Source organism: Hemibagrus wyckioides, linkage group LG27 (genome assembly GCF_019097595.1).
Source record: "Hemibagrus wyckioides isolate EC202008001 linkage group LG27, SWU_Hwy_1.0, whole genome shotgun sequence".
Lineage (NCBI taxonomy): Eukaryota > Metazoa > Chordata > Actinopteri > Siluriformes > Bagridae > Hemibagrus > Hemibagrus wyckioides.
This window is the reverse complement of record NC_080736.1, coordinates 2575901-2601500: the sequence shown is the minus strand read 5'-3', so window position 1 is coordinate 2601500 and position 25600 is coordinate 2575901. Positions and strand designations below refer to the sequence as shown.

The 25600-nt window shown below is 40.7% G+C and overlaps 1 protein-coding gene across 2 annotated transcripts in view; it reads right to left on the bottom strand.

Moving 5' to 3' along the window:
• Nucleotides 1–18152, bottom strand: part of mylk3 (myosin light chain kinase 3) — a 42903-nt gene extending 24751 nt beyond the window's left edge. Inside the window, exons 1-3 of one of the 2 annotated variants that reach the window (XM_058381285.1) lie at nucleotides 17796–18152; nucleotides 10300–10393; nucleotides 7045–7297 (exon numbers count right to left, since the gene is read on the bottom strand). In XM_058381285.1, the coding sequence (XP_058237268.1) occupies nucleotides 7045–7297; nucleotides 10300–10393; nucleotides 17796–17873 (425 nt within the window). In that variant the 5' untranslated portion in view covers nucleotides 17874–18152. Of the gene's footprint in view, nucleotides 1–7044; nucleotides 7298–10299; nucleotides 10394–12183; nucleotides 13694–17795 lie in introns of those variants that run through there. The other variant, XM_058381284.1, reaches the window with a different exon arrangement.
• Nucleotides 18153–25600: the final 7448 nt, after the last annotated feature.

The window sequence follows — 25600 nt, the reverse complement described above, 5'->3', positions numbered from 1 at the left end:
GTTTATTTATTTGTTTATTTATTTATAGTTTGATTTGTCTTTAAATGTACCAGGGTTTCTAAAATTGTGCCTGATTTCCGGAAAAAATTCCTTTTTCCTGAGAAAGCTCCAGAAAAATTTTGTAAACATGTTCTAGATTTCTTAAAAGTTGCTTTGAAAATTTCTGGGTTTCTAAAAGGTGCACTGGGTTCCAGTTGCTTGAATTCCGCTTTATACTCCAGAAGCATTTTTCTAGACCTCTGGAACCTTTTTTTTTAGAAATGTTTCATAAAAAGGTTCTTGTTTTTCAGGAGGAACCTGGGCTGCAGTCCTGTGATGAAGAACTTGCTGTTCAAATATATTTTGAAAAGGTTCCTGGAATTCTGAAAAGGTTCCTGTGAAGGAAGAGCAGCAGAAGTTCCTGGAAATGATACAGAACCATGCGTAGATGCTGTTGCTTTACACGATTCCTGAAATGAGGCGAGAAAGCGAAACAGGAACTCTGTAACCGAGAATTCTTTTTCAGAGATCAGGAAACTCTTTAGTTCCTCAAAAGCTTCAAAAATATCAATTCATTGCCTCGAAGCTTCTCATTCAGAAAGCTCTAATTCATCTGACTCCAGGCTACATGTGCGAGAACGTCTTTAAATCTCATCCATCATAACAATGAGACCGCTTTACAAAAGGACCGAAAGGGAGGCAGAGAATTCCATCACAGCCATTTCACAGAAATTTTACGGCGGTTAATTTATGGTGGTTTTCTTTGTGTTCGGAACCCGGCGGCGGGTCGGACGAGATTTGGTTCGATCTCTGCAGTCATCAGAAAGCACACGGAGAGTACAGAGCAACCTGATGTAAAGGTCTTCTCACTCCTCACACACATCTGTCCATCATTCACATCATCCTCGTGTCCTTGTGGGAGACAGAAGCTTTTGTTGTTCGCGTCTCATCCACAAGTTTCACCTTTCAGTAATACATCAAATAAAGCCGTGCAATCAGCCGGAGAGCGACGTGCCTCTCCAAACACTCCCAACAATGCAACAATACATCACAGTGGATGTGTGAGTATGTGTGTGTACGTGTGTGAGTGTGTGTTTGAGTGTGTGTGTGTGTGTTTTGTCCTCTGAGGTGATTCTGATGCCTCTCAAACACAACATAAACCACAATACATTTGTGTGTGTGTGTGTGTGTGTGTGTGTAGAGTACAGCATACAGTCCCTCCAGGAAATGAATACAAAATCAAGCATGATATTCAGAGGAACTCGATGATTAGCTAGACATGTTGGGAATGACGCAGATGTTTCTCAGATTTGGGCCGAGACACGCCCTGTGACATCATCATCGCCAAGAACCATCAACAATCATCATCAAGAATCCTGAGCTTGTGATTTCAGCAATTTAGGTAGATTTCTGTAAAAAAATGTGATTTATTATAAACCGTATGTATGGCAGCAGCAGCACGGGCGAGAGAGAGAGAGAGAGAGAGAGAGAGGGAAAGAGAGCGAGAGAGAGAGAGAGATGAAAGGGACAACAAGAGAGAAAGAGAGAGAGATAGATAGAGATGGAGAGAGAGAGCAAAAGAGAGATGGAGGGAGAGAGAGAGAGATGAAAGGGACAACGAGAGAGAAAGCGAGGGGGGGGATGAGAGAGTGAGAGAGAGATAGAGAGTGAGAGAGAGAGAGACAGCAACAGAGAGAAAGAGAGAGATAGATAGAGATGGAGAGAGAGAAAGAAAGAGACAACGAGAGAGAGAGAGCAAAAGAGAGAGGAAGGAAGGTAGAGAGAGAGTGCGAGCGAGAGTCATCGACAGAGGGAGGGAAGGAGGGAGAGAGGGGAGGGATTGAGAGAGAGAGAGAGAGAGAGAGAGAGAAAGAGAGACAGCAACAGAAAGAAAGATAGAGATGGAGGGAGCGAAAGAGAGAGAGAGGGGGAGAGAGAGAGTGAAAGACGGAGGGAGGGAGGGAGAGAGAGAGAGAGAGAGAGAGAGAGAGAGAGAATGAGTGAGTAAGAGAGATAGAGAGGGAGAGAGAGAGACAGCAACAGAGAGAAAGAGAAAGAGATAGATAGAGATGGAGAGTAAGAGAGAGAAAGAGACAATGAGAGAGAGAGCAAAAGAGAGAGGGAGGAAGGGAGAGAGGGAGTGAGTGAGAGAGACAGGGAGAGAGGGGAGGGAGTGAGAGAGAGACAGTGCGAGCAAGAGACAGCGATAAAGAGTGAAAGATAGAGAGGGACAGCAAAAGAGAGAGAGAGAGAGAGAGAGAGAGAGAGAGAGCAAAAGAGAGATGGAGGGAGGGAGAGAGAGAGAGAGATGAAAGGGACAACGAGAGAGACAACGGGAGAGAGTTGACTCACAGCTCTGTTGATCTCATGGTAACCTGGTGTCTGTTATTTCCAGTTATTAGCGCATGCTTTAAACCTTCAGCCTCTAATGAGTAGAGGGACGAGCCGCAGGTTAAAACAGATGACAGGAGCACAATGCTGACTCTCATTAACGTGTCTTGGGCACCAGAATCATGCAGATGCAGGTCAAGAGCTTCAGAGGGTGTGATGTTCACATCAAACATCTCAGTGATCTCTGTGACTTCACCAGTGACATGTGCATTCATCCCAGTAGGAGGATTTCTGACATTTTCTGGTCTCCAGGTCTCCTCTTTTCATATACTACTGTCTCTAGTATCTACTTGTAAAAATTTTTTGCAAAACAAAATAATGTTCTGAGGACGGAAAGACGCTGCTGCTGATGAGAACATTCATACTGACCGGAAGTGACCAGAGGGAGATGATGAACAAAAATAATCACTCCGAGTAACTGTGTTGAGCTGGAAAGCATCTCAGAAGGCATCATGAAAATAACATGTAAATACACATTCATACTGTTACTGCATACGTCAATCCTGTTACTCTACATGTCAATCCTGTTACTGCACATGTCAATCCTGTTACTCTACATGTCAATCCTGTTACTGCACACGTCAATCCTGTTACTGCACATGTCAATCCTGTTACTCTACACGTCAATCCTGTTACTCTACATGTCAATCCTGTTACTCTACACGTCAATCCTGTTACTCTACACGTCAATCCTGTTACTCTACACGTCAATCCTGTTACTCTACATGTCAATCCTGTTACTGCACATGTCAATCCTGTTACTCTACACATCAATCCTGTTACTCTACACGTCAATCCTGTTACTGCACATGTCAATCCTGTTACTGCACATGTCAATCCTGTTACTCTACACATCAATCCTGTTACTCTACACGTCAATCCTGTTACTCTACACGTCAATCCTGTTACTCTACACGTCAATCCTGTTACTGCACATGTCAATCCTGTTACTGCACACGTCAATCCTGTTACTGCACACGTCAATCCTGTTACTCTACACGTCAATCCTGTTACTCTACATGTCAATCCTGTTACTGCACATGTCAATCCTGTTACTGCACACGTCAATCCTGTTACTGCACACGTCAATCCTGTTACTCTACACGTCAATCCTGTTACTCTACACGTCAATCCTGTTACTCTACACGTCAATCCTGTTACTGCACACGTCAATCCTGTTACTCTACACGTCAATCCTGTTACTCTACATGTCAATCCTGTTACTGCACACGTCAATCCTGTTACTCTACACGTCAATCCTGTTACTCTACACGTCAATCCTGTTACTGCACACGTCAATCCTGTTACTCTACATGTCAATCCTGTTACTCTACACGTCAATCCTGTTACTGCACACGTCAATCCTGTTACTCTACACGTCAATCCTGTTACTCTACACGTCAATCCTGTTACTGCACACGTCAATCCTGTTACTCTACACGTCAATCCTGTTACTCTACACGTCAATCCTGTTACTGCACACGTCAATCCTGTTACTCTACACGTCAATCCTGTTACTGCACACGTCAATCCTGTTACTGCACACGTCAATCCTGTTACTCTACACGTCAATCCTGTTACTGCACACGTCAATCCTGTTACTCTACACGTCAATCCTGTTACTGCACACGTCAATCCTGTTACTCTACACGTCAATCCTGTTACTCTACATGTCAATCCTGTTACTGCACACGTCAATCCTGTTACTCTACACATCAATCCTGTTACTCTACATGTCAATCCTGTTACTGCACACGTCAATCCTGTTACTCTACACGTCAATCCTGTTACTCTACACGTCAATCCTGTTACTGCACACGTCAATCCTGTTACTCTACACGTCAATCCTGTTACTCTACACGTCAATCCTGTTACTGCACACGTCAGTCCTGTTACTCTACACGTCAATCCTGTTACTGCACACATCAATCCTGTTACTCTACACGTCAATCCTGTTACTGCACACGTCAATCCTGTTACTCTACACATCAATCCTGTTACTCTACACGTCAATCCTGTTACTCTACACGTCAATCCTGTTACTGCACACGTCAATCCTGTTACTCTACACGTCAATCCTGTTACTGCACACGTCAATCCTGTTACTGCACACGTCAATCCTGTTACTCTACACGTCAATCCTGTTACTCTACACGTCAATCCTGTTACTGCACACGTCAATCCTGTTACTCTACACGTCAATCCTGTTACTCTACACGTCAATCCTGTTACTGCACACGTCAATCCTGTTACTCTACACGTCAATCCTGTTACTCTACACGTCAATCCTGTTACTGCACACGTCAATCCTGTTACTCTACACGTCAATCCTGTTACTCTACATGTCAATCCTGTTACTGCACACGTCAATCCTGTTACTCTACACGTCAATCCTGTTACTCTACACGTCAATCCTGTTACTGCACACGTCAATCCTGTTACTCTACACGTCAATCCTGTTACTCTACACGTCAATCCTGTTACTGCACACGTCAATCCTGTTACTCTACACGTCAATCCTGTTACTCTACACGTCAATCCTGTTACTGCACACGTCAATCCTGTTACTCTACACGTCAATCCTGTTACTCTACACGTCAATCCTGTTACTGCACACGTCAATCCTGTTACTCTACACGTCAATCCTGTTACTCTACACGTCAATCCTGTTACTGCACACGTCAATCCTGTTACTCTACACGTCAATCCTGTTACTCTACATGTCAATCCTGTTACTGCACACATCAATCCTGTTACTCTACACGTCAATCCTGTTACTCTACATGTCAATCCTGTTACTGCACACGTCAATCCTGTTACTCTACACGTCAATCCTGTTACTCTACACGTCAATCCTGTTACTGCACACGTCAATCCTGTTACTCTACACGTCAATCCTGTTACTGCACACGTCAATCCTGTTACTCTACACGTCAATCCTGTTACTGCACACATCAATCCTGTTACTCTACACGTCAATCCTGTTACTGCACACGTCAATCCTGTTACTCTACACGTCAATCCTGTTACTCTACACGTCAATCCTGTTACTCTACACGTCAATCCTGTTACTGCACACGTCAATCCTGTTACTCTACACGTCAATCCTGTTACTCTACACGTCAATCCTGTTACTGCACACGTCAATCCTGTTACTCTACACGTCAATCCTGTTACTGCACACATCAATCCTGTTACTGCACACATCAATCCTGTTACTGCACACGTCAATCCTGTTACTCTACACGTCAATCCTGTTACTGCACACATCAATCCTGTTACTGCACACGTCAATCCTGTTACTCTACATGTCAATCCTGTTACACTACACGTCATTCCTGCTACTCTACACGTCAATCCTGTTAGTGCACACGTCAATCCTGTTACTCTACACGTCAATCCTGTTACTCTACACGTCAATCCTGTTACTCTACACGTCAATCCTGTTACTCTACACATCAATCCTGTTACTCTACACGTCAATCCTGTTACTCTACACGTCAATCCTGTTACACTACACGTCAATCCTGTTACTCTACACGTCAATCCTGTTACTCTACACGTCAATCCTGTTATTCTACACGTCAATCCTGTTACTCTACATGTCAATCCTGTTACTCTACACGTCAATCCTGTTACTGCACACGTCAATCCTGTTACTCTACACGTCAATCCTGTTACTCTACACATCAATCCTGTTCTTGCACACATCAATCCTGTTACTCTACACGTCAATCCTGTTCTTGCACACATCAATCCTGTTACTCTACATGTCAATCCTGTTACACTACACGTCATTCCTGCTACTCTACACGTCAATCCTGTTACACTACATGTCATTCCTGCTACTCTACACGTCAATCCTGTTAGTGCACACGTCAATCCTGTTACTCTACACGTCAATCCTGTTACTCTGCACGTCAATCCTGTTACTGCACACATCAATCCTGTTACTCTACACGTCAATCCTGTTACTCTACACATCAATCCTGTTACTCTACACGTCAATCCTGTTACTCTACACGTCAATCCTGTTACTCTACACGTCAATCCTGTTACTCTACACGTCAATCCTGTTACTCTGTTACTCTATGTCAGTCCTATTACTATACACGTCAATTCAGAAGGCAGCAAGTAACATGTAACAGCAGAGAAGCAGAACAGAGAACAAAAATCTGAAGCTGGATACAGAATCAACCAAACTGAAGATCAGAAAAAAAAATCAGGTGATGTTTGTCCAATCCGTAACCAGATCTTATTTAATAAATAAAAAAAACTTCTACTCTCACTTTTACCTATGTACTTATTACGCTAATGTCCTGACGTTCCAGACCTCTGCTCACTTCAACTCTAAAACCAAAGCACACACTAATCCCACTAATTCTTTAAGAAAATCCGAGCATGCTGTAACGTGATGTAACACCGCTGAAAGTCCCATTAACATGTGTTTAAAAGTAAAACACCAATTTAGGCTTTTCTAAATCCCATTTGAAAGGAAATCCCCTGAAGTCTGTTTAATCGTTCCTGACTGAAGACATGAAGGAAGTGATTAGCAGCTGATGAGTGAAAGTGAGTGTGTGGGATCAGACGAGGTGGAACTCTAATCCCTGCAGCACCTGAGGTTCAGGAGAATCAGTTCCACAGGGCTGAAATGTTTAGGATTTACACGCTTACCTCTTAAGCTGAGAATCTGCAGTGATGGAGACGCTCTTCACAGGCCAGGCTTTATCATCTGCGTTCGCTTCGGCCACCTCGGAGTCACTCGGGCTCTCGGGAGCAAAGGCCTGGACTCGACCCGGCTCTCTGCTCTTCAGCGTCACCTCCTTCGGTCTGCGCTGGGATTTAAGAACCGGAACTTCTGCTGTTACTGCTGGAGAGGAGCCCGGGGCCGGAGACTTGACTTTCTGCTCTTGTTGCTTGTGTGGGACTGTAGAGGGAAAAGAGGATCAGTCGCAGAGTTAAATAAATAAATATATCTGTTACTCTGTTACTCTACAAATCAATCCTATTACTCTGTTACTCTACAAATCAATCCTATTACTCTGTTACTCTACAAATCAATCCTATTACTCTGTTACTCTACAAATCAATCCTATTACTCTGTTACTCTACAAATCAATCCTATTACAGTGTTACTCTACAAATCAATCCTGTTACAGTGTTACTCTACAAATCAATCCTGTTACTCTGTTACTCTACACGTGAATCCTGTTACTCTACAAATCAATCCTGTTACTCTGTTACTCTACAAATCAATCCTATTACTCTGTTACTCTACAAATCAATCCTATTACTCTGTTACTCTACAAATCAATCCTATTACAGTGTTACTCTACAAATCAATCCTGTTACAGTGTTACTCTACAAATCAATCCTATTACTCTGTTACTCTACAAATCAATCCTATTACTCTGTTACTCTACAAATCAATCCTATTACTCTGTTACTCTACAAATCAATCCTATTACTCTGTTACTCTACAAATCAATCCTGTTACAGTGTTACTCTACAAATCAATCCTGTTACTCTATTACTCTACACGTGAATCCTGTTACTCTACACATCAATCCTATTACTCTGTTACTCTACAAATCAATCCTGTTACTCTGTTACTCTACAAATCAATCCTGTTACTCTGTTACTCTACAAATCAATCCTGTTACTCTGTTACTCTACAAATCAATCCTATTACTCTGTTACTCTACAAATCAATCCTATTACTCTGTTACTCTACACATCAATCCTGTTACTCTGTTACTCTACAAATCAATCCTATTACAGTGTTTCTCTACAAATCAATCCTGTTACTCTGTTACTCTACAAATCAATCCTGTTACTCTGTTACTCTACAAATCAATCCTGTTACTCTGTTACTCTACAAATCAATCCTATTACTCTGTTACTCTACACATCAATCCTGTTACTCTGTTACTCTACACATCAATCCTGTTACTCTACAAATCAATCATATTACAGTGTTACTCTACAAATCAATCCTGTTACTCTGTTACTCTACAAATCAATCCTGTTACTCTGTTACTCTACACATCAATCCTGTTACTCTGTTACTCTACAAATCAATCCTATTACAGTGTTTCTCTACAAATCAATCCTGTTACTCTGTTACTCTACAAATCAATCCTGTTACTCTGTTACTCTACAAATCAATCCTATTACTCTGTTACTCTACACATCAATCCTGTTACTCTGTTACTCTACAAATCAATCCTATTACTCTGTTACTCTACACATCAATCCTGTTACTCTGTTACTCTACACATCAATCCTGTTACTCTACACATCAATCCTGTTACTCTACACATCAATCCTGTTACTCTACACTCGTGTAGAACTTGAAAATTGCATGATTGCCCTATTTTTAATAATTTTTAATACATTAAAATTACTTTTAGCACAACTTTATTACAAATTTTATCATTCAGAATATTAATCCATCTATATTTTATACTATGTTCAGTAAATGTTGTTACACTTATAATATAACGATCTCTGCTGCTGATTCCCTCAGTTTTGATGTTCAGAAGACTCTAAAACATGTCAACATGAATCCGCCAGATCTTTTTAGGAGCCGAGCTTAAAGCAACCTTTACATGTCGATGTGGAGTTTTTCTTCTCCTCGTGTGTGTCAGCTGGATCCAGTTTCCTCTACCTCAGGTGTCACGTGTCACATGACAAATTCCAACCTTGCAGAGGACCTGCATTGCATGCAGAGTTTCCTGTCGCGGTTTGTCTATCGCGCGGTTTGTCTATCACTGGGCAACTCGCCGCACACGCAGAGCTGGGTGAAAGGCTAACGAACATGTAGGACGTGGATTTGTACAGAATTATCCTTATAAAATACAAGGAAATGTGATGGCGATGATCCTTCCAGTGTTAATTTGTTAGCAAGAGATCCAGTATATTTATAGGAATATACTAAATGCTGCTAATTTAGAAAATAAATTAATTAAAAATTGAAGATGAAGATGATGTACAACAAATTAAAAGGCGTTTAATAAGCAACTAGATAGCAAGTGTCGTATTTGGAGACGTATTCGGAGGTCCAATAGCTTTGCCAATATTTGCACATGGAAAGTTATTTCTATTTAAATTTTGACAAATTATGGTTCAGAGGTTGCCAGATTTTCTTTGAAACATCCCAGATGGGGTTTTTTGATAGCCACTAGACCAGAAGTGTCCAAATTATCTTATCTGTGAAGGGCCAGTGTGTGTGTGTGTGTGTGGGTGAGTGTGTGTGTGTGTGTATGTGTGTGGGTGTGTGTGTGTGTGTGCAGGTTTTCATTCCATTCAAGCAGCAGCTACAGCTGATTCCACCTTTTTAATTAGTTGTTCTTGGCTTCCAGTAGACTCAGGTGTGGCTCCTGTTTGGTTGGAGTGAAAACCTCCTTCTCCCTCACCCGCACTTTCCGAAAGAGATCAGACACCCAAAGACTTTAAATCACTCGCTTCTAAATTCAACCCCTTTAAAATCTGTTTCATTATTTTCACCAAAACTTGAAATTAGCTAAAGAATTTAGATTACATTTCAAAATCTTGGTCAAATTCACCCAACCTTTGCCTTTGTCGCTTCTAAATCGTCCAAATTCAGGCTGGAAAGCACATCTTCCAACAGAGCTGTTCATTTTCCCTTTTATTTTAACATTCACCCTCCACAGGCGATGCTAATATTTTACCCTGTCACTGAATAACAAACGCTGGCTTCAAAATACTTTACATCTTTATATAGCAAATTTCGTCACTATCCCGTCATCGACACATCTTATTCTCGACCCAAAACGCCTGGGCCGAGCTTCATTCCTGGCAGATGAAAATTTTTTTCCTATGGAAGCCGTCCAGATGGATGATAAAGCTCTGCCTCTGAGAAAGCTGACAGCGCAGCAGACTTTGGTGATAGACTCCATCTCCTACCTGCAGGTTGCTCATTAATTTCCTCTGGAGCCTGGGTTCCTGTGTGACACAGAGAGCTTTTGGCCTTCGTGGCTTCGCCGTCTGATGTATTTTTCTGGTGGAAAAAAATAGGAAAAGGTAAAGGTGTCACAGATTGCTTTTGGATGAAGCGAGAAACCTGCTGCTGCATTTCTTTTCGTTTTAATCCGTGATGATTTTTGCATTTTTTTTTTCCCCCTTAGAGAAAGACATATAAGAAATACATTATATGAGGAAGGCTCTTCATCTTTTTTCTGGCATCATTCAAATAAAAATGACTCTGGAGATGTTTGTTTAATATTATCTTTTCTCTAGTCTCGATCTCCTGACATCAGAGATGAGAAATCAATATATAATGTACATACATATATATATAGTTGATGTGTGCCTACATGAGTAGAAGGTTCTGCAGGGAAAATTCACTAACTGGTTATATACAGAGTGTTCCTTCTCTTTTTTCTTCCTTTTTTTCTTTCTAAAGCATAGATTGGACTGAGACTGAGCAACAAATTATGTGCTGTCACAATTCCCAGTCACATTCCGACATAATTTTTTCCCAGAGTGTTTATAGCGCTCCAGGCCGGCCTTGTCACACACTCCACTTAACAATGCGGTTACGCTATATGACCACACATCAGGCAATTAGAGCGAAGCCCTTTGCTGTTCTTTCACCAAGTTCCAATCGAGAGGAAGTCAAATGTGCACGGAGTAATTAGATCGGCGTGTGGCGAAGGAACTGGGAAATCTTTTAAAAACTAACGCACAACTACTCTACGAGGCATGGTTAACTGTTAAAATCAGCAAGAAACTTTCTTGTTTAGTTCAGTTACGTGTTAATTAAAGGAAGGATTAGAATCTGCAGTGGAGGACTTTGCAAAAGATGGAAACAAGTTACATCAGAAAATTTGTTCCACACATAAAGGAATAAAACCCTGGTGTCATGCTGCTATCAACAACAAAATGGTGTGAGGAAGCAGAAATAATGAAACATCTGTAAAATAAGTGAAATCCCATTCTCAGCTACGTTATAGCAGCTACAAACAGTCTTTACATCACTGTTTCTTGAATGAATAAGGTTAGTTATTGCAAAATCACAAAGTAGCATATGTCTGGAAGAGTTAAAGCTTTATATCCAAATTTTACAAAACACTGACACTGGAGACTCCTTCCATAAATGCTAAACATGTTAAAAAAAGATCACAACATCAATGCACCATAACAAAAATAGTTTATGTGACTCATCTGCCACCCACACCCCCGAGCTGTTGCTATAGAAACGATAGAAAGATGACATTACTATATATACTATATATATATATGAACCTGTGATTTGAAGCTGAGCTACTCTCAGAGCAGAAAATGAACCAAATCAGAACTGACCAATCACAATCGAGATTCCAACAAATAATTTCCTTTAGCTTGTGCCAGAAGGGATTTAGTTGTAGTGTTATAACAAAAGTAATTTTAAAAACAGACTGGAAAGTCTGGTATATCTGAATGGGCTGATGGTTTATATTTGGACTCCTGGGTCTCAGAGGTACCAGGGGAACTCCAGGTCAAGTGTCCTCAAACAACACATCCAGTGCAATGGCATATGAAACCTGAAGCTTCTCTGTGTGACACAGCAGTGACCTGGGAAACATGTTCCAGTGGAACTTGGACTCAACCAAATCTCAAGAATAAAGCCATGGCTGTAAATTAGATGTACTAGCTTTAGACAACAAGATATCATAAAAAGTATCATTTTTCCTATGCTGTATACAGATAAGAGTACTAAGAAAACAAAGCAGGAATGACTCAACGCTGCATGAACTTGCAGGCTGTACACCCTGGAAAAACCCTCCAGATACCCAGAAACTCACTAACCTCATCCTCGGTTGTTTCCAGAAGGCCTTGCTTCCTCCAAGGCACAACTCCATTGAGAATGAACTCCACTATCTTTGAGCTGCGAAAAGCTTCGCCCACGTACCCCAGCACGTTACCCAGGGTGGACACTGAACCTTCGATCCCCTCGATTTTCTTCCTCTGCAGCAGGCCTTCTTGTTTCAGGTTCATCAACAGCGCCACCGTTTCTCCACACAGGGATCTGACCTCAGCGATCACAGCTGAGTCATTCACGCCTCGTTCTCTGAGAGGAACTTTTACAGAAGTTTGTCCTACAGCGTTGTCTTGTCTGAGTTGCGCAAAGTTGCTCTCCAACACACCCATTCCTTTACAAACCGACTCTAATTTCTGAAGCATTAAACTCTGTGTGTTTGTGATCTGCTCAACCCTTCCTTCCAGGAGGTTTATCTTCTCTTCAATGTGACCCAGACTGCCCAGAAGAGTCGAATTGGTCTTCTTTGGTGTTCCAGATGCAGCTCCAGAGTTGTCCAGCTTGGCACCTTCGTACATCTTGGCAATGCAGGTGGCCAAAGTTGCCGGTTTACTCATGATTGGAGTGAAACGCGGTCAGTATAGTAGCTAAGGGGCAAGACAAAAGGCAAGAGAAAGAAGCCTTGGGTCACACTGACCAAAAGTTATCAGAACAGCTATTTCAGTTCCTCCTATCTTACTCCTCTTAAGGCTTCTCTGAGGTGTCGTTGTGCCTCCAACCCAAACAGAAAACACAGCTCGTCCAGAATGGTGTTGGTACGTGCCAGAGACATGACACCACTTAAATAGACACCTCCATTCCGGTATCTTATCACAACACTTCGATTTTTCCCTCCCCCTTCTCTGTTCCACTCTATGGAGCTCGCTCTGTCCGAGCGCTTTTATATAGGGCCTAGAGCTGCCAAAGTTCCAGCAGTCCCCTGACGTCACCAAAACATTTAAATTCAACGCGACAGATGCTGTTGACAAGCATACATGCAAGGAATGACCTTCTACAAACAGCCAAAAAGTCAGAAAATGCAAAGTCAGACTGTTCTGTATGGGAATAACCACGTCCTCTTCGCCTCTTCGCATAAAGATGGACCGCTCCAAATCTGCTTAATGCTTTGTGGTCTGTAGTTGGATCGTGCCTTGACTTTGGGTTGACACTTCTTGTAAAAATAAACCCCCTGGACACTGGTATGAAGATTAATTGTGAACTGGAATGTAAGATGTGTTCCCTGTTTGAACAAAGAATTCAATCATGCTGCCTCCTGCCAGGAAAACATTGCCTGAGAAAGAAAAAAACAAAACAACTGACATCTGAAGCAGCATTCGCAATACAGTACAGGAGGAAAATAATTGCAGTTTCTGGCTGTTTTGTTTGTGCAATAAAGCAAACAGGATGTGAAATCAAACCGTATGTAATATGTACATATGTATGTTTCTGCACGGCATAGCTGTTTAAGGTTTCGTTTTTGGAGTCAGGAATCATGAGACTGAAGTTCCTGACGATGCTACGATTAGCCATTATCAAGAATCCTAGAGATTATTCTGTCTTCTGGTTGAAAAGGACTGAATTTCTAGCAAGCAAATGTGTTATTCCATTGTATACATAATAAAGCAGTTGTGCAAGAGTTTAACCTTCACTGTGTGCTGTTGCTAGCTGGTTTACAAGGTTGCCAAACTGGTTACAAAACTGGGCCAAGACCAAAACTCAAATAAACAACAAAAAAAGATCCTGACCTGCACAAAATCAAGGTCCAAAATCATGGCTGATTTACATGTATTTAGATTATCAGCATAGTTTGAAAAAATAAATAAATAATCTGGAACGTTCTTTCAATACCTCGTGTCCGTTATAACACTGTGAAACATCCGGAAGGATTTCACAACATGGAAAGTACATAAATACCAGCAATAGTTCAGGATCTGCCTCCAGACTGTATGGAATCATAACACTGTCACACCCACTGCATATAAAGCATCGCATACATACACCAGTGCAGGGAGCTAATGAGCCTTTTGTACACACTCATGTCTCACATGTACACTAGTGGGCTTTATTTATAAATCCTTCCCCAGTGAGAATACGGTTTTCCATCCTGTAGTGGTGCCAGATCCCGAGCATACTCTATAGAAGCTTGTTATGTAATGGACGAGCAGTGGAATGGATACCAGCTGGGTGCTTTGTTTTCTGTCTCCATCAAGACCTTTCCACGGAGAGCATTTATAGTGGCTGGAATTCATCATTACCAGTTGGTGTTAACTCAATTTCCCAGTTCGCACGTTGTATGCACGGGTGTGTTAGCGAGCCAGAGTGTTTGGGAGCTCGGAGGATACGGGGCTGGCAGCGAGTCGGCTCATAAATGGATATTTCCTCACCTCAGCTGTGGCTGTCCACACATTTACATGTGATGAAGGAGACTATGAATAGGAGAAAGAAGCGCCAACGTCTCTTCATTCCAGCCAAAGAAATGACTTTAACCAAAAAATGAAGAATGAATAAAAATATCCTTTTTAACACTGAATGGACTTCTCCACTTGAAGGTTATGTCCACTTGAGGAGAATGTTATCAGTAAAATCTGAGCAGGTTTCAAGGGAAAATAATAATCCTGCTACGGAAAACATCATATGTGGATTCATGGTGTTTTTAAAACTTTGCCAATATAACATTCCGTGTTATACAAAAACCTAGCAAGGTTAATGTTAATGTTAATAAAAATGTTTCCCTAACATGAACCCTGACGGATCAAAGGAAAGAAAGACGTTGATACGACCCGAGCGAGCTGGCCCGATACAACAGTGACTCAGGACCTTGACACGACACTTTGGGGTCAGTGGAACACATTCAGCTGGAGGGAAACGGACAAAACAACTGAACTGACCTTTGATCATGTTGACCTTAGAAGCCCCAAAACTATAAAGCTGCCAGATGACAGGTGGAATCACAAACTCTGTAAAATACTGCACTTTTACATGGTGCTTGACAATACATAGTGTTCATACGTCTACATAAGCCCTGTATATGCCCTTCATGACAACTGACATAATCCAGAATAAACATATACAGTATAGCCTTATTGACAGCTTCTTCAATAAAGGCTTCTGCATTTGTACATGGGTCTACTTAACCCTATATAAGCATAAGCAGACCTTCATCATTCTGAATAAACATTAATAGCAGTATTGACATTTTCCATGGCTATTTGTCTTATGTTCATAGCTTTACATTAGCCCTACATAACCCCTGCATAAGCCTTTCATTTGCCTTTCAATTGACATAAACCAGAATAAAAATTTCTAAGCTTTTTCTAAAGTTTTTGTATGGATTTGTACACGGGTCTACATAAGCCTACATAAGCATTACATAAGCATTCTTTGACAATTACCACAATCCTAAATAAACAGTTCGAACCTTATTTAAAATTACCATAGCAACTTGATCTTTTTTTCATAGGTATACCTAAGCCTTTCATAACCCCTTCATAAGCCTTACATGACAATTGACATCAACTGGTATAAACATTTATAGCCTTACTGACACATTCCATGGCTAGCTGTCATTTTTTCATACATCTGCATATAACCATTTTTAACCCCTGAGTTAAAGGAGAGCTTAACATTCCACTGGGATACTTTAGGTTTGCATAAACTCTACATAACACTACATAAACCCTTCATGACAACTGACATAAACCAGAATAAATGATGAAAATAAATAAAAATAATTGACAATTTTGTCAGCTAACATTTTTTTCATCTGTCTACATAAGCCCTTTATAACCTTTCAGTCAAGGGAGAGATTTTGGTTGACATAACATACTATTATGATGTTTTTCAGGCTCATTGAGATACAAATAACATTGTATCTCAATGTACAGCATACTTATATAAGAGTACACTCTGCTATAAGCACTTATAGCAGTCATTACACCATAAATACAGAACTGTGTTACTGTGAATTTCTTGAGCCTTTAGGTGAAGTAAGTTTAAATTAAATTAAATCCTTATAAGAGTTTTATGTAAACGTATAACACAGCTATGACACCTGAATGACAGTATTGTGCAAATTATGATAAACCTCTGCTTCTAAGATATTTATTAACACTTACGGCGATGCCATGACATCACAATTACAGAATCTTGTGAAGTGAACTATTTATCAACTTTTAATGTTAGTTATTGTTTAATGTTTTAATAAACATTAATAACAGTGCTATGACACAGTAATATCAGTTAATAACATAATTGCAACCATAAACTTGTTTGGAAAATGTCACAACACAACCTTAAGTCAAGAAAAGTCTATGTCACCTGACTCAGGTGTTATGTCAACTTGATTCAAAACCATGCAGGAAGGGCTTATGAAGGTTTTACGTAGGCCTACGAACACTTAAAGTGTGCAGAGCCACCTAACAAAGAACTGGGCGCGCTCAGTAAAGCCTGCTGTGGCACAAACGTAAGCAAAGAAGCGAAGATAATTCAGCACCAATGAGCATGACCATGGGGTCGACTGTAAACAAAATATTTTCTAAAATAAACAAAGATCCAGCAGTGAGAATGCATTACATTCATGCATTATGCAAAAGGTCAGTCATGTGCAGAATGCAGCTCATGAATGCATTATGATCAAGTGTACAAATAACCGGTGTGTAAGTTAATATCCTGTTAGAGCTGTTCGCACTCCAGACATCGCTCTAATGGACATGCTGGGGTGGATTTTCCGTAGCGCCGGACGCCTCGGACGACATGGACGGAGCCCTGCTGTTTGTTCTTAGCAACGTTTAGCCTTGACCTATGTGTACTGCTGTCTCTGTTTACAGGGGATTTCTCTCCATCCTGGAAAGCGTGACATGGCAGGACACGGCAGCACAACTTACTCTCCTGAGCTTCAGAACAACGTACTAATTACATTTTACTGCCATAGAAGTATCCCCTAACCCCCCCCCGTTATGACGTTGGTCTTCCTTTTTTTAGGTTGCGTAAGAAAATAAATATGAATCATTTCACTGAACACCCAAATAGCATCAAGTCGCTTGTTAGTTGTGAGGTCGTGCTCCTAAACGCAGATGTACTCATCCACATGGATATATATTTATTTATATATTTATGTTTGAGGATGATTCATAGTTCAGAGGTTTCCGAAGGCAACACAAAGACACAGACTCAAGATAATTCTTTAAATGAAAGTTAAAGCAAAGGCATCAGTCTGGAGATCTTAAACTTCTGCCTTGCAGCAACATTCACACGAAGCTTTAAAATATCAATAAAGTGCCTGAAATAGAACACGACAGCTCAGTGAGCTTTGTTAGATTACTATTATATTCCCACTCTATCTTTTGTCTCATTTAAATGCAAATCCTGACGTTTCCCCAAAACCGCCTTTTTTGCATATATGTGAACTCTTTTTTAGGGATGTTCAGCTTTCACGGTTACATCATGGTTGCACCAGACGGGGGACCTGAATTCGGTGAAATAAGCGAGAGTGCTCTTCTAATGCTCTGTCATTATCTGGTGCTGAAAGGCTCCATCTGTGTAAGGCACACTGTGTGCTGGATGGCACCATGCCTCATGTGTCATGCAAATCGTGTTAAAAAAGGGAAAGACTGCGTGTAGTTACCGTGAACTTGCGGATGTAGTCGGACACGCTGAACCCGCCGGTGCTGAGGAGTAGAGATTTGTACAGCGACGTCCCCATGTCTTCATGTCTTCATGTCTTTCCTGGAAATCAAAACAGCAGCATTAGTTCACTCTAAGCTCTCGGAGGGGCATCGATCTTTCTGGACCCCTAAAGGAGTTCTGTCTTCGTCGCCCCTTTCCCTTTTGTCTATGTTTGCACCCCTCCTGATACCAGAGCCTCTCCGATGCGGCACCGGGCCCAGAGCACTTCCTGCACAGAGATAACAGCTGCCTGAGATTAGAATGGTATGCTTGAAATGTCAGGGTCTCGTTTTGTTAACGGGGTACGGATTTGTTTTAATACATCGGAACTGTCCTTAGAAAAGGTCCAAGTGCTGTCCCGCCGACTCAAGAGTCTGGAGTGAGGATAAAGTGACTGTACGTGTTTCTCACAGGTTTCTCTCATAGTGTGTCAGGAGCACTGCATTGTAGAGGCATCAGGTTCCTGAGCAGATTTCATAAATTTTACCAGATCTGACCCGGGTTCGACACGGTGTTTTAGCATTACATTACATCCATAAAACTGGAAAACGTTCAGATTTCCTTCGTTAGAAAAGCTTGGACTGAAGTGAAGGTATTATTTTGGGATGATGGTCAACAAGCTGTGATATGTGATGCGTCAAACTCACATACCAGATAACAGCACAGACCCAGTCACCAAGAAGAGATGAGCTTCTGACTAACTCTGGATTCCTCTTCTTCCTCTTCTTCCTCTTCTTCTTCTTCATTAATCTTCACTAAGCACTTTATCCTGGTCAAGGTTGCGTTGGATCCGGAGTCTATCCCAGGAAGCACAAGCACAGGGACACACCCAGGCTGGGATGAGAGCACAGTTTGGTGAAATCAGTCACACACTCATTCACACAGAGACAATTTAGTAAAGTCAGTCAAGCCAGAGGATAAGGGAGGAATCCAACATGGACACAAGGAGAACAGGCAAAACTCCACAAAGACAGTAACCTGAGCTGAAACTCTGGTGCTGTGCCAGTTTGGAAAACTTTACTACAGTAATTTATAAATGCAATAAGTGTGTGTGTGTGTATGTGTGTGTGTATGTGTGTGTGTATGGTGCCCTGTGTCGATGTATCCTTTTAGCTAACAAAAAAAAGTAGTATTTCATTTTGCTTTTATATAGCATATATGCATAGAGCTCTTATAACAATATATAAATTTGTATATTTTTAATCATTTTCAAAATTTGACATTTAAATATGTAAATATTCGCTAAGAATTTCCATCAGTTCTCATGAAACTTGGATACAGTTAGCTGTTGTGAAACAAAAAGAAAAAATGAAAAAAAAAAAGAGGGTAGCTTTCTAAATACTCTAGGTTCTAGCTAGAACCCTTCTGAAGACCGTTCTTCCAACCAAATAAAACTGGTTTCAGGAAACTGAAGAACCCTTTAAGAAGCCAGATCTAATATCTATGTAGTCTACTGTAGAATAGCAGAAGTTCTAAATCCACATGATTGACAGAGGATTCCAGAGTTGACCTAAAAATTGCTGACAGGTTCTTTAAGAGTGTTTGACACAAATCAGACACGATTGGTGCTGCACTTTGAATCCCAGGTGTAGAACCTGCGGTGACATCTCTGAGTGATTCACTTAGCAGTGTTTTAGGGAAGACAGACAGCAGGGAGCTATTCTGTCATATGATTACGTAATGATCTATATTACAGAGTGGCTCGTAGTAGAGAAATTAGAGAGCCATTAGAGTTCTTTTTACGGCAGAAGATGCTAAAGATATAACACAATAACACAGAGGTGTAGTGCCAGAGCTAAAGTCGGATCTGCTAAATTGGTGAAAGAGCATCAAATTGTTAGAAAATGGATAATATTGCTCAGAGAGGAGCATTTACAGTCTCTCTTGCTGCAATTGCACCTTCAATATCCAAGAGATGATATTTGCCTGGAGATCAGCAGAAGGATGGAAAGCTGCCAGCTGTGTGTGTTTGATAGGGAAAGTAGCTTGGAGACACTGTTGCTCGTGTAAGGTTTGCGTGTGGGTGTATTGTTGTTCAAGGTGCCACTGTAAACACTGCAGTTTGTTCTAAATTGTTAACAGACTAATAATTAAGTGTGTGTGTGTCTGTGTGTGTGTGTGTTCTGGGACATAGTTTGTTTTCTGACGGTCTGTTGTTCCTGACGTTGCAGGTGGTACATGGAGTGTGCCAGGCCACAGAAATCTGCCATGAGTGATTTCTCTGAAAGTGAGGTGGTTTTCAGTGACTTGTTCTCTCTCACAGCTCCTGCTGGGTGACTGTTTATGTGGCTGTGTGCCAACGATGAGCAAAAATCAGTAAGCAATAAAAAAACATGAGCCCAAACAACACATGCTCAATATTGTGCTGTGGCACTGGATGTTGAAACCTTTCCTGCATAATTGACGAGCAGGTTTTAATGGTTTACATTAGCAGCGGTAATCCCAGTGAGTCGAATCTGTTATTATGTTCAGGGAAAGATTCGTTCCATGAAGTTACATCATTCCACCAGTAGTTGGTGCCAGTGAGTATCTTTTCTTTTCTGTATAGTCATTGGTTTATTCATAATAATGAATAATTATTCATAGTAATTCATAATATTTTCATTTAAAACTGCCAGGTTTTCACGAGACATGTTTTAACATTATGATCCACGTAGAAAAGGTCTAGTGAATTTATTTATGATTTATATATTTATTTTATTCAAGAAATACATGGTAGTCACTGCAGGCTAGTTTTTAGAGAGTGGCCACGAAGGAGGATATGAATATAATTTAAAAAATAAATACTCTTGCAATAGGTGTATGAAATAATTTTTCATACATATCATTCATCAACATCAACGTCATACTTATCATTTTAATAGTATATAGAGTATAGTGGATGATGCTATAACACAATAACAAAAACAACAATACCACATGAGGCTTTGTCTCAGAGCTACACACTTTTCACACACCGACTGTTCCACCCTCTTTCTCCTCTTTGTTGAAAGGTGAGCGGTGAAACGAACAAACCGTTTACGTCCAGACGCATTTGTTTAGTCAAGCTTTGAATGTGTAGTTTTTCTCAGGGTAAAGGAGCAGATCTGGAAGGTTCATGGCCATATAGTGTTTTGGATGCTGTCGCCTTACCACCATCACAAGTCTCTCAGGTTTGCTGACCGTGAAGTGGTTGGACGCTTTATTTCCCGGGAAGCCTTCATGTCTGTCATCTTCTGGCTCTCCATTTTAGTTACGCTGTCAGAGCTAGTCTTGCCGGAGTCCCTGCCACACATAATCTACATTGTCTTTAATCATCACATGATCACAAGCATACCTAATCTCTCTCTCTCTCTCTCTCTCTCTCTCTCTATCTTTCTCTGTCGAGCTATACACCCCAATCCCAAGCTCCCAGTGTTCTGAGTTCCCAGTGTGACCACTTTTCCTTTCCTCATCCGTCCAGATGCTCTACCCCTGGTTGGAGTCTCGTGGATTGGTGGTGGTCACTGCTGCTGGGGATAGATCTGCTTGGACAGCCTGTGTCCAGGACGGTTGTGGATAAAACCATTTTGAGTCTATTTTGAGCCATCTCTGAACTGCTGTTGCATTTGTCAGCTTTCAGCAGGAAGGAAGTCTATAATGAACTCAGAAACCACACTGACCTATTAGTTCCTCAAGAGCTCTTGGTTGCTGTTGCAGAAAGGACATTATTTACATTTACACTATTTACTGTCCAGTGTCACCCAAATGAGGAAGAGGTTCCCTTCTGAGTCTGGTTCCTCTCAAGGTTTCTTCCTCAGATCATCTCAGGGAGTTTTTCCTCATCACCGTCACCTCAGGCTTCTCATTAGGGATGAAATAGTAACTTAACTTTAAACTTGATCATTTCTATGTTTCTATACTTCTGTAAAGCTGCCTTGAGACAATGTCTAGTGTTAAAAGCGCTATACAAATATTCTTTCTGATTCAGTAGGTCTATCAACCTCGTTCAGACTGAATGTTAGGGAGATGTTCGCTTAATTCTCTCTGCTGAAGTCTTTTAAAAAGTAGGAACAAATTGCCAGCGTGTTTCACAACGGGTGAGATTTAAGTGACAAAAATGAAAAACGGGAATGATTCATTCATTTAAAAGATTCGTTCAAATGAACCGATTCGTTCACAGACGGAACATAATTCTACACAGGAAAGTAATTTATTCACGTGTATAAAACATGATTAAATCATAGCCTGCTTTACTCTTTTCCGGGTCAGCTTCAGACAAAGTTAATAAACACGAAACTTCATATTTTGGTTTCATGAAAACATCTCTGTGTAGAAAGTTCCAGAGATAAATTTTAGGGTTTGGCTGCCATCTAGTGGCTGAATGAACAACAGGCTGCGAGTGAAGCAGGTACACTATATTACCAAAAGTTTTGGGACACCGCTCCAAATCATTGACTTCAGGTGTTTTTCAGGGGTTGGACTCGTCCCCTTAGTTCCAGTGAAAGGAACTCTTAATGCTTCAGCTTCATACCAAGACATTTTTGGACAATTTCATGCTCCCAACTTTGTGGGAACAGTTTGGGGATGACCCCTTCCTGTTCCAACATGACTGCACACCAGTGACCAAAGCAAGGTCCATAAAGACATGGATGAGTGAGTTTGGTGTGGAGGAACTTGACTGGCCTGTACAGAGTCCTGACCTCAACCCCATAGAACACCTTTGGGATGAATTAGAGCGGAGACTGTGAGCCAGGCCAAAAGTTTTGGGACGTCTGCCTTTACATGCACATGAATGTAATATGGAGTTGTCCCGCCCTTTGCAGCTAGAACAACTTCTGGGAAGGCTTTCCACAAGGTTTAGGAGTGTGTTTATGGGAACTTTTGACCATTCCTCTAGAAGCGCATTTGTGAGGCACTGATGTTGAACGAGAAGGCCTGGCTCAAGAGCATGAAATTGTCCAAAATGTCTTGGTATGAAGCTGAAGCATTAAGAGTTCTTTTCACTAGAACTAAGGGGCCGAGCCCAACCCCTGAAAAACAACACATGATTTCAATTATTTGGAGGGGTGTCCCAAAACCTTTGCCAATATAGTGTATTAAACACAAACATCATGGAGTGCTGTTTTTCTGAAAATCCATTAAATTTTTATTATTTATTTGGGTTGTTTTATCATAGATCTACACAGATAGTCTTCTAATAAGCACACATATATAGACATTTATGTTCATAATGGTGTTTTATCTGATGTAATCCTGTCAGGTTAGCTTACACGAGCCAGCTAGCTAGCATCTTCAGTAGAGAGTTTAAACATTAGCCATAAATCTTGTCAGCTTAGCTCTTATTAGCCAGCTGGTTACGATTAGCAGGGTACATTATAAAACATTATAAATATTACCTAAAAAAACCCCTCAGAATTTCTGTCTGCTCGTTAGCTCTAGTTAAAAGACGACAGTGTTGACGTGTGAATACAGTTTGAGTGAAAGGCACATCTTATAAATATAGTTTTCATCACTGAGAATGATTGTGTCTCCTTAGTTTTAATAAAATCAGGTTGATTTATTATCTGACACTGAGTGTGTGTGTGTCCTTCCCATCCCAGGGCACTGAGCAGGAGAGAGTATATTATTCATACAGATGATGCTCCAGAGCAAAACCATGAATATAAATCAGAGCATTTCCTGCTAGAATGTACACAAGGACTAAAGTGTGTTACGTCATCCTCTCACAGAGGCACGGGAAATATTTCCCATGAGTCAGGTTTAAGGTTTTCATTTATTAAGATTAATGTGTGATGCGGATGCTCTTTTTTTTTTATACCCTATTTCCTGGTATAGCAAAAGCATTTTATAGCCAAAGCTATGCATTCTTTATCTCAATCATGAGAAATATTAACATACTGATGAAAATGACGTCCCTTCCTAAGCTCAGGGCTTTTACTGATAGCAGAGCAACGCTGTGAGCCAGATGCATATAAAATCATCTCTTTTGTTTGCCTCAAATTGGCAATCAAGCCATTTCTTACACACTTTTATTTCCTGCTGATATTTTAGGCCTAGATAATCACCATATTATTAAAAAAAAATGATGATCTTTTATCAGAGGAATTCAGCCAAGCAGTTTCAAGTTTCGTACATGCTGTATAAAAATGCTAGCATTGCAGAAATCTCTAAATGTGACTGAAGCAGAAGAGAAGGGTTACCGCGTGCAGACGGCGTAACGGCCGTCTCTGAGCTCCTGCTGTGCTTTTGATGGATGTGACAGCAGTATGCAAATAACCGTACTCACACACACACACTTTTGTCTTGCTACCTTTGTGAGGATTCTGTGTTTTCTTTGACATAATTATTAATTAATGCTAATCTACACCGACATCGTATTCTAACCATAATCTTAGCAAATTAAAGGAAGAACACATGGTTCTTTTGTTTAATGTTTGTATGAGGACCAGACGAATGTCTTCACAAGGTCAAAACTGTCAGATATTTCTTCCCTTGTGGGGACACAAAGATGTAAAAGCACACACACACACAAACACACACACACACACACACACACACACAAACACACACACACACACACACACACACACACAAACACACACACACACACACACAAACACACACACACACTGCTTGAGTCATGTGGGAAAATCCCCATTTCAACCCTCCCTGAGTCTGTGGTTTCATATAATAGCAGAGATGATCTTACTTTTATTATGACTGTTTGACAGACTACAGGTTATTATTTGAAATGCAAATGCGCACTTTATTCCTTTATAACCCTGTTAACGTCTGCTTTTTTACCGTAAACATCTTTACACAATAGAACCTATGCGCTGTAAGCAAGTCAGTGGAATTATAGACTGGATTTGTGTATTTATAATTTCAGGAAATGTGCTGAGTGTACTGAGTACTGAGTGCCTCATAGCTCCAGGGTCCTCACTTTGATCCTGAGCTCAGTTTACTGTCAGTGTAGAGTTTCGTACGTTTGCTTATTAAGACTGCCTGAATGTTTCTCATCCAGGGTGTTTTTTACTGCCTTACACTGAATACCATAGCATGTTTAAACCATTTGCAAGCCGAGGGCGTGGCCAATAGTTGACGGTTGGGAACAATACAGTTCAAATTTACTTTTATTTATTTAATATGGGTATTTTACATCATGCTGATGAAAAATAAATAGCACTGATAAACTAAATAATGTGTTTAATGTGATCATGATGCTACACCAGTAGCTAGAACCTTCCCTTAACTGTTACAAGAATCAAACTTCAAACGCTCAAATTTAAACACATCTAAGCTTATAAGAATTGAATTGTTTAAATATATATATTTCTTTATATACCTTGAAAATATCACAGTGAGTGTTACTCCTGGGATAAACTTCATGACCCTGACCACTTACTACTGAATGGATGGATGTATAAACTATCAAGCACAAAATCAAAAAGATTTGCCAAAAGGTTTGCTGACCATAACGCTCATATTTTCTTGATGAACATTTCATTCCAGAATTCTTCTCCGCTCTTTGCTCCAAGGGAAGGAAAGGAAAGAAAGGAAGGAAAGGAAGAAAGAGGAATGAAGGAAGCAAATGAAAGGAACGGGAAGGAAGGAAATGAAATGAAATGAAAGGAAGGAAATGAAAGGAAGGGGAAGGGGAAGGGAAGGGAAGGGAAGGGGGAGTAAGGAAAGGAAGAAAGGGAACTGGGCCTGAACTGTAACACTACAGTGTAGCGGTATGATGATGATGATCAGGGGTGCACATACTTTTGGATATATAGTGTATATCTATATATATATATA